Source organism: Leuciscus leuciscus, assembly GCF_965113295.1.
Source record: "Leuciscus leuciscus genome assembly, chromosome: 10".
In the NCBI taxonomy this organism is placed as follows: domain Eukaryota; kingdom Metazoa; phylum Chordata; class Actinopteri; order Cypriniformes; family Leuciscidae; genus Leuciscus; species Leuciscus leuciscus.
In genome coordinates, this window is record NC_138734.1 from 32,735,216 (window position 1) to 32,745,252 (window position 10,037).

Below are 10,037 nucleotides of genomic sequence, written 5' to 3' on the forward strand. Positions count from 1 at the left end.
TTCATAAAGGCAAGTTTATAAGACTGTTAAGTTTTGTTGACTGGAGTAGGGTTGTACGCTACATCAGAGATGGGCAACTGAGGGCCACTGTCCTGCAGAGTTTAGCTTAACTCGAGCTTAATTCTGCAGGACAGTGGCCCTCCAGGACTGGAGCTGTCCATCCCTGTTGTACATGGACAGTATAAGAGACTAAGAAAGCTATAAAGATCACAAAAGTTTGTGAAGCCATAATTATTTGCATAACCATATTGTTATATCTACCGTCCTCCCTTGGCACCTAATATAATATAATATAATATAATATAATATAATATAATATAATATAATATAATATAATAAATACATACTTGTTTGTATAATGTTTAATATTTGCAAGTGAATGAAAGAGTGTGATGTTAATGTTTCTTGAAGAATACATAATTATGCTAGTGATGTAAGCTCTCTTGAATGATCAAATTATATAATAAATATTTTAAACCTGCAACATTAATAATCTAATTTATGTAATTATATTCTTATCATAGAATTAACCTGTATTGTAATTATTATAATTTGTTTCATGTTGTTTCGGGACTTTTATTTTGAAATTAGTTTTTTGTAGACAGGGGCTTCCGTTCCCGGGTCAAGAGTAACCAACGTGGTGGATCCTGCAGCACAACGTGTGCACTACTTCTAAGCGGAAAAACATCTGAAAGAGAATAAAATACATACGAAAAGAGAGTAAGAAAAGAGATTGTCATTTTGTTATTGTATTCCGTTCTTCTCGGATCATGCGGTATTAAGGCTGTGTCACCTAAATAAGTTGAAAAGTTGGTTAACCTAAGTCACTTCAGAAAGAACATTTCAGAAACAAGCCATAACATGATACGGCTAGCCACTTTTTTTCAAATATTTTAGCAAATATTGATATTTAAACAGGTAACGTTACGTTTATAGTTATATTAGGCTCCTTGTATAGTTTTTCATCACGAGTGACCAGTCCACACAGAACGTTACTTGAGCAAAATATGAACTCTTCTTTGACACAAGCAATGTTCTTATGATGTCCATATATTTCAGATCAGCGATGGGGGAGTTTAAAGTTCACCGGGTTCGGTTCTTTGATTACATGCCGTCAGCAATCAGAGCCCTGGCTTTCAACCAGCAGAACGAAACGATGGCAGTGGCGAGGATGGACGGAGCTGTGGAGATTTTCCTCTGTTCAGACAGATTTTTCCAAGGAAAGGTACACGTTAAGTAATGCTTTGTCATATTTATCAAATGAGTGATCATAGACAGCTTTATCTTAAGTTTGGCTACCAGAGCTATGTTGATACATTTGTTTTTGACCAGCAAACAGTGCGTTTAAAGATGCTTAATGTTTCTTATGTCCACAGATCATCCCTGGCAGAGAGCAGTGTGGGATTGAAGGCCTGACATGGGTTGGTGAGCGTCTGTTCAGTGCAGGACTAAACGGTCAAATAACTGAGTATGACCTGACAAACCAGAAAGTGAAATACACCATAGATGCGTATGGAGGGCCAATCTGGGCCATTACAGGCAATCAACAAGGAACACACTTAGCGGTAGGTTTGCTTTCCTTAAAGGGTTTGTTGTTCACCCAAAAATGAAAATTATCCCATAATTTACTCACCCTCAAGCCATCCTCCTCCTAGGTGTAAATGACTTTCTTCTTTCAGCCAATCACAATTGGAGTTATATAAAAAAAAATCCTGGCTCTTCCAAGCTTTATAATGGGAGTGAATAATAACTGAGATTTTGAAGCCCAAAAAAGCACATCCATCTATCATAAAAGTAATCCATACGACTTCAGGGAGTTAATAAATGCCTTATGAAGCGATGCGCTTTTGTAAGGAAAATATCCATAATTGAGGGTAAAATTGTGGGAGAGTAAATGTTTGGATAATTTTTATTCATTTTCATTTCATTTATTCAGTGACCCAAAAACCACCCACACCTAATGTATGAACTCCATTGTATTTCATTATCAAAACAAGTGCCATTTATATTATGCTGCCTTCATGTACTAGAAACTTTCCTACTTCCCACTCATTGCATTCAAGAAGCTTAGTTGTCGGAAAGAACAGGAATCATGAAGGACACAAGGTTTATTCTTGGAAAATTTTATTAAATGATATTTAGTGTCCCCTTCACTGACAATCATATAAACATTCACTGTGCTATCAAGATAATCAGGTTGCTGACAATTCTGTAATTGATGTCAAATACAGGTTATTTCCACTGTGTATAAAACATACAATATGCTTCAAATCATTATGATTATATTTAAATATGCACTGCTTTAACGAAAAGACAAGGCGATTTAGCTGTCGTGGGAAAAAACGAATAAAGATTATCAGTCACATCAGCAATCGTTCTCCCCTTGGCCATGATTAAAGTTTGTGGAATGCCCATCTTGGGAACTTGGGTATCAAAATTATCCCAAAGATTCCCAGTAGTACCCTAAATATGACATGAGAAGGTGTTTATGTCCTGTTTTTAACTAGGTAACTCATATTTACGATAGCACGTGATTTAAAATCAGCATGAAGTAGAAGTTGAGAGAGTCTTCTTTTCCCCTATTATGAAGTATGTCCAAGTGAAACGGCTTCTCAAACAAGAAAAAATGTAGGGCGGGACTTGATTTTGCCCAATTAATTGATTGATTGGATGGTTGTAGTTTGCTAGTTTCTGTTATCTCATGTCAGTGACAGATTGTCCTGCCCTCATGCTGGTAAACTTATCAGAGATGTTGGTGCAAGAGGGAGGGGAAGTTATTTTGATTAAAACTACGAGGGCACTTGAAACATGAATTTATAGTAAATATTATATTCCATAAATAAGAATTGTCAATTTTGATTTCATAGTGACTTTAAGAAAAGATAACACAAGACATTTCATTAAAAGAAGTTTGTTCAGATTTTGTGGTTTAATGTTTGTAGGTTGGTTGTGAAGACGGGACTGTGAAATTGTTTGCGGTGAATGAAGACAAAATACAGTTTGAGAGAAATCTGGACAGGCAGAAAGGTGAGTTTCAGATGCATGTCTTGAATGGTTACTTTATTAGAAAATAGAAAACGTCTGAACATCTGTCAACCTAATTCCATAGGCCGCATCATCTCTCTGTCCTGGCACCCATCCGGCTCCAAAATAGCTGCTGGAATGATAGATATGATCCAGATTTTCAATGTGGAGACAGGTAAACCGAATTTGTCTTTATTCCAAAACACCTTATTGGAATAATGTAGAACGAGTACATGAGCTGGAGAACTTAAATGTAGTCATGTGTGTAATTTGTTTTTTTTAGGCCAGTCTATTCACAGAATGCTGACTGACAGAGGGACATCCCGCAGTAAGGAGTGCATGGTGTGGTGTGTGGTCTACCTCTCAGATGGGACCATCATCAGTGGAGACTCTGGGGGAATGGTCAAAATGTGGAACGATCACACTGGTACACTAATCAAAAGCCATAATGTCTCAAAATGTGACGTGCTGGCTTTATCAGTCTCTCAGGTGAGAAGATTGCTGCGAATTTGCAGTCACATTTATGACTTTATAGACTAGCTTTTTTATAGAAGTCTCTTATGTTCACCAAGGCTGTATTTATTTGATCAAAAATACAGCAAAAAGTAATATTGTAAAATATTACTGTAATTTAAAACAACAATATATATATTTTTTTTTTTCAACATATTTTAAAATACAATTCCTGTGATGGCAAAGCTGAATTTTCAGCAGTGTCAGTGCCATAGTATCCTTCAGAAATCATTCTAATATTCTGATTTGGTGCTCAAGAAACATTCCTTATTATTATCAATGTTGAAAACAATTATGCTTTTTAATATTTTTGTAGAAACCATGATGCATTTAAAAGTTCAAAAGAACTGTATTCAAATAGAAATCTTTTGTAACATTATTGATGTATTTACTGTCACTTTGATCATTTTAATGCATCCTTGCTAAATTAATTTGTTTCAAAGAAAGAACGAAAATCTTACTGGCCCCAATCTTTTGATTGGTTAATGTACATATAGAGTACATGACATACTACAAGAATACAGATAGGAGAATTCTTATTGTACCCTCTTGAATGACAGAATGAGCACAGCTTTGTGGCCGGGACATCAGAAGGATTTGTGGTACAGTTCCAGTTCATCTCTTCGGTTCTGGAAAAGAATGACAAAGAATGGGTCAGAACCAGAACATTTAGGAACCACACTCATGATGTCAGAGCTGTGGCGGAGATCACAACGGCTGTGGTTTCGGGAGGTGAGTTTTTTCTTCTTTTTTTCTTAGATGATTCGAACAGAGCTGCCTTCATCACATGACTGAAGTATTTTTGTTTAAATGAGCCTTCTCGTCTCAGGTATGGACACGCAGCTGGTCGTGAGACCTTTATTAGACAAGATTGAAGTGAAGTCATCGGCCTGTGGCTTGCAGAAGATTATCTTTCCTCATGTGAGTATTGTGAAATTGTGACATGCACATAGAAAACATGTTTGTAATTGACTCTTAATGGGAGGGACTTGTTCTGCTTTTTTTCATTGCAGAGGAGTCTGGTGTCCTGTGCAAGAAAGGCAGGCCTGATGCTTTTCCAGTACCCTGGTCATCTGGAGCTCTGGAGACTAGGAGAGAGTGAAGGACAAGGTGAAGATGTTACTCAATGTGATATTCATATCATAACTACCAGTTATATGTTTGGACCCACCTAATCATTCTTTACAATTACTATTTCACATTTTAGAATGATAGTAAAGCCATAAAAAGCTATGAAGCGGCGTAAATAGAAGTGTGGGAATTACACTAACATTAAAGAAAAAGGAAAAAAATTATGTATTTATTTAGCAAGGATGCAATGATCAAAAGTGACAGAAAAACATTTGTAATGTTACAAAAGTTTTCCCTTTCTAATAAATGCTGAAAATTCTTTTGAACCTTTCTTGAAAAAAAAAATCTTCCACCAAGATTAATAGCACAACTGTTTTCAATATTTGTGCACCAAATCAGCATATTAGTATGATTTCTGAAGGATCATGTGACACTGAAAACTGGAGTAATGATGCTAAAAATTCAGCTTTGCCATCATAGGAATAAATTACATTTTCAAATATATTCAAATAGAAAAGTTATTTTTAAATTGTAATACTGTTTCACATTATTACTGTTTTACTGTAATTTGATCAAATAAACGCAGCCTTGATGAGCATAAGAGACTTTATTCAAAAACATCAAACAACATTATGCCAACCCCAAACCTTTGAAAGATAGTGTGTGTGTGACTGTAATGTTAAACATAAAAAAATCATACATTTGAGCTGCTTCAAAGTAGCCATCCGTCTAAAGCTCATTCTTTCGTGAGGTGCATTCAGAGATACTTTTATACAGTATTGAAGGAGTTCCCATGTATACTGAATGTCGGCACGTTTTATAAAACTACTATCAAGCAGGTAAGCTTAAGCCTTTAGATGAAAAGTTTATAATAATGAGAAACCAGTTTAGTCGAGTGTCTCCAGACTTTTGACTGATAGTGTATGAAATAATTTCTATTTGACTTGGGCATGAAATCAAAATTTTTCCTTGGTTTTATTATCTATTTGTCTTTTGTTTTCAGGCATACCAGGAAGCAGTTTACTTGTTAAAAAAAATCCAGAGAAATTGCTTCATTTGAAAGTGAAGGTACCATTCTTGCTTTGTAAAAAAAAATTAACATTAAAGTTGGTTTAAATTAAAATCTCCATATTGAATAGTCATCTGTATAACTTTCTGCAGTATGTAGTGAGAGTTGTGACATCCATAGTGCTGCTGAAATGTATGAAGTGATTGAACTGTGATGTTTATCTGCAGGGAGAGGATCACATCCGCTGCAGTGCCGTATCTCCCTGTGGAGAATGGATTGCATATTCCACAACCAGCAGTTTAGGGCTCTACAGGCTACACTGCGACAATAACAACATCAGCATCACCAAGGTACTGTAGATTTCCACAGAACTGCATGAAAACACATTACATAACTTTGAAGCATGGTAAAGAATGCATAGACTCTCCTTGAATTTTGAAGTGTCTGATAGCATTAGATAAAGGTCCCATGAAAACTGATTAAAAAGTTGTTGTTTTTTTCTTCTTCATTCAGATATCCAAAATTCCAAAGGTTCTCAGCTCAGCCAAGCTGTGCTTCTCCTCAGACTCCTCCCATTTGTTTTCCGCCTCCACACATTCATCAGTGCATGTGGTCTCGCTCAGCCCATCAGGTTGCAAGCTTGTGGGCACCCTTAAACCTAAGTCAGGTGAGGACTATACGGATTTATCTTTAGGCCGCTGTGAAAATTTATTTCACGGATTCACAAATTAATGCATTTTGATCAAAAGTAACAGTAAAGACATTTATAATGTTACAAAATATTATAAATGCTGTTCTTTGTAACTTTATATTTATCAAAGGATCCTGAAAAAAAATGCATTATGGTTTCCTCAAAAATATTAAGCAGCACAACTGTTTTCAACATTGTTGATAATAAGAAATATTTCTTGAGCATCTAATCAGCAAATTAAAATGATTTCTGAAGGATTATGTGGCAATGAAGACTGGAGTAATGATGCTGAAAATGTAGCTTTGCCATCACAGGAATAAATGGCATTTTAAAGTATGTTAAGATAATAAAAAGACTTTCCTTAAATTACAATAATATTCTTGTTTATTTTGATCAAATAAATGCAGCTTTGGTGAGCAAAAGAGACCTCTTTTAAAAACTTTTTTAAAGACTTCAAACCTTCGAACAGAAGTGTGTATGTAACAAGATTATCCTCCTCTAACAGGTTCCCATCAGGCCATTCACTTATTGGCAGCCAGCGAGGATGGCAAATGGTTGGCTTCTGCTAACAGTGACCACGAGGTTCACGTCTACAACCTGCATACAAAGGAGGTGTGTTTTATGTCCAGTGTTGGGGAAAGTTACTTTTAAAAGAAATGCTTTACAATATTGTGTTACTCCTTTAAAAGTTTTGGAAAGTAATTCACTACATCACTACTTTTTCCTCACCTGGTCTGGGCTTGCTTGTTTGTTTTATAACAACAGCAAAGTTCTGTTTTCGGCAAATGTAAAGACCCTTTCACATCAAAAGTGATATAACAAGCCAAAAAGTGATATAACAAGTGAATAAAAAAGACTTTAGATAAACATTGTTTTTATTGCTGAAGTGTGTTGAACTTTCTTCTGTGTGCTATTCTTCTGCAATTCAGAATGGCAGCACAGCTGAAATGTTAGTTTGAGCTGCGCCCTCTACTGTACACACGTGAATTTGCATTTTCTTAGTTAGGTTAGTTCACCCAAAAATGAAAATTCTGTCAGTAATTACTCTCCCTCATGTTGTTCCAACACCGTAAGACTTTCTGACAGAATTTTCATTTTCGGGTGAACTAACCTAACTAAGAAAATGCAAATTCACGTGTGTACAGTAGAGGGCGCAGCTCAAACTAACATTTCAGCTGTGCTGCCATTCTGAATTGCAGAAGAATAGCACACAGAAGAAAGTTCAACACACTTCAGCAATAAAAACAATGTTTATCTAAAGTCTTTTTTATTTTTATTAGTATGGTTGAATTGGATCATCTAAGGTCAGCAGCAAAGACATTGGTTAAAAAAATTGTGTTCTTTAACATATTTAATTATTGCAGGTTTGCATAATATTCTGAGTTTGCATTACACTGTTTTTATTCATCTTGAGGGATACTGAATCCTCACATTTAGTCTAGAACTACAATAACCATCAAGTTTACACAGCACACAACGCCTCATTATAGGAGAGGTGTCGGTCAATAAATTAGAAAATAAAGTTACTTGTGTTACTTGTTTGAAGTAATTCAGATATTTTCTTGTAATTTTAAAAGTAATCCATACGGCTGTAGCAAGTTCTAGCTACTTGAAATATGTTGCTATATTAGTGCAAGTTAAAATTGTGGAGTGACTTTATATAGTTAAGTATACAGAGATTTGAACATGTAAACTCCCACGTTGTCCTTTTTAAAGCTTTATCTATTCATTCTAAAGTGTATTTATATTACATATTATCTATTTATATAAATTTAAACTAAATGCTTAATTGTTAAACTAAAATTGTTAATGTGTAATGGGTTAAGTGTATAATAATATAAATCATATAAAATAATTATAATAAATAATCATCGCTAAAGATCTCTAGTTACCTTTAATTTGGAGCAAGATAATCTGGATGAGTGACTTTATTGCATCAGACATGTCACTTTGCTTACAGCTGAACTGAGCTGGAACAATACATCTCTTTTTCTTTTTTTCTCTGAAGCTACTTTATAGATTAATTTAACTTTACATGGTTATTTAACCAAACTGAATGAACACTGAACTGAATGAACTACTTTACAGCAGAATTGAAATCTGTTTGTGTCATTGAATCATTATTTTTCTGTTTATCACACTAAAGTTGCTTTGAAATAATGTGTATTGTATAAAGTGTTATATAAATAAACGTTAATAAAGTTTGGTTCTATATATATATATAAATATATTTTGATAGTTAACAATGACCTCATATGTTTCAGCTTCATTGCACAGTCCCTATATACAATTCTGCTGTCAGCGCCATGGCCATCCACCCAGAAACAAACTGTCTATTCATGATACATGCAGATCAACAGGTAATTAGTGAGCTTTTATGGCGACCTCCATTGAATTGCATAACTGTGATTTGAAGTGGCTTAGATTGTTTTTCTTGTTCTTATGCATTTTTGTTCACCACAGATGTTTGAGTTTTCCATAGAGCGGAAACAATACACGGACTGGAGCAGATCGGTGCAGAGGAATGGCCTTCATTATATCTGGCTGGAAAAAGACACACCGTGCCTCAACGTGATGTTTAATCCCCAAAATCCTTCCCATGTCATCCTGCATGATGCCTACGTATTCTGCATCATTGATAAAAGCCTGGTGAGACCGACTTAGTCATGCTCTGTCATTACATTTAGTGACTTCAGAAAGCATTTGCCACGCTTAGAATTAATGTTTGCAATTGTCTAAACTATATATCAAACCAAGTGGTATTATTTTGAAACCTCTCACTAAACATTTTCGGTCTTCAATTCCTTTTTCTTTTTTGTATTTTTAGAATCTTCCATTTGTTGGAATCATGTATCTTTATATGGTTGTGAACTGAATGTTTCTAATGCTGGTAGTTTATGGTCATCTATTATTAATTGTTTTTTTTTTATGAATTGTAAAAAATGTGTCTGTTCTAGCCACTGCCTGATGCCAAGACACAATTCCTCAATCAGCTGACTCTGAAGAGCCTCCCAAAGGAAAAGAGGAAATCTCGCAGCCATGCTTTCAAAGTCTGCAAGACCTTCAGGGTGTGTGGGAGCAACATGTACATGGTGTTTTTTCCTTTTCCTGAAATTTTGGATGGAAAATTAATTACTTTTTATTCTCTTTCTGTCTTTTAGGAGATGTTGCATGTTGAGCTGATGTCAGATCAGTCTCTGGTGGTGGTTGAGCGCCCCCTAGTGGACATATTCACTCAGTTGCCTGCACCCATCAAACAAAAGAAATTTGCCACTTAATAGTAAACCTCCCCTGTTTGTGTGTGTGTGGCCTCGTTGAGGAAGTGACTATTCAGAGACTGCACATTTTCCCCTCTTCCCCCATTGTAAAAACTGCTGAGACCGTATTAAAAAGAAATTTACCATACCTTCTGTGTTGGTCTTTTGTCTAGAAATTTTAGGTTTGACATCTTTGGGTATGTTCTGACATCAATGTTGTTATTAGTAACTAAAACTATTAAAATAGTTTTCTGTAATTGAAACAAATACTAGACTGACTCATGGGCATTTATTGAAGGGGGAAGAAGCACCAAAATGCCAATACTGTAGTACCAACTTGTCTGTAAAACATATTCTTTTGGACTGCCCAATCTTTAATGTTATGAGAATGCACTTTTATCAGGACAAACTTTTAAGGACTTATTTATGGATCCAAGTTTTTTTTTTTTTTGCACAAGTACATTTAAAGAAT

General features: G+C 35.2%; 1 protein-coding gene across 1 annotated transcript; it reads left to right on the forward strand.

Annotated features, from left to right (window-relative positions):
- Positions 1-613: 613 nt before the first annotated feature.
- On the forward strand, positions 614-9,713 carry utp4 (UTP4 small subunit processome component). The gene is made up of 17 exons (XM_082182801.1): positions 614-720; positions 1,060-1,225; positions 1,377-1,565; positions 2,943-3,027; positions 3,110-3,199; positions 3,308-3,513; positions 4,098-4,269; positions 4,367-4,458; positions 4,551-4,647; positions 5,612-5,676; positions 5,845-5,967; positions 6,131-6,284; positions 6,814-6,920; positions 8,573-8,668; positions 8,772-8,957; positions 9,266-9,376; positions 9,470-9,713. Exons 2-17 carry the CDS (start codon positions 1,067-1,069, stop codon positions 9,584-9,586), a joined length of 2,049 nt encoding a protein of 682 aa, XP_082038927.1. The 5' UTR covers positions 614-720; positions 1,060-1,066; the 3' UTR covers positions 9,587-9,713.
- The last annotated feature ends 324 nt before the right edge of the window (positions 9,714-10,037 follow it).

Excerpts from the sequence above, each read along its gene's own strand:
- utp4 (XM_082182801.1), top strand. The coding sequence starts at position 1,067 with ATGGGGGAGTTTAAAGTTCACCGGGTTCGGTTCTTTGATTACATGCCG. Across the intron at positions 4,270-4,366 it reads AACGGCTGTGGTTTCGGGAG|GTATGGACACGCAGCTGGTC; the intron begins GTGAGTTTTTTC and ends TTCTCGTCTCAG. Across the intron at positions 4,459-4,550 it reads AGAAGATTATCTTTCCTCAT|AGGAGTCTGGTGTCCTGTGC; the intron begins GTGAGTATTGTG and ends TTTTCATTGCAG.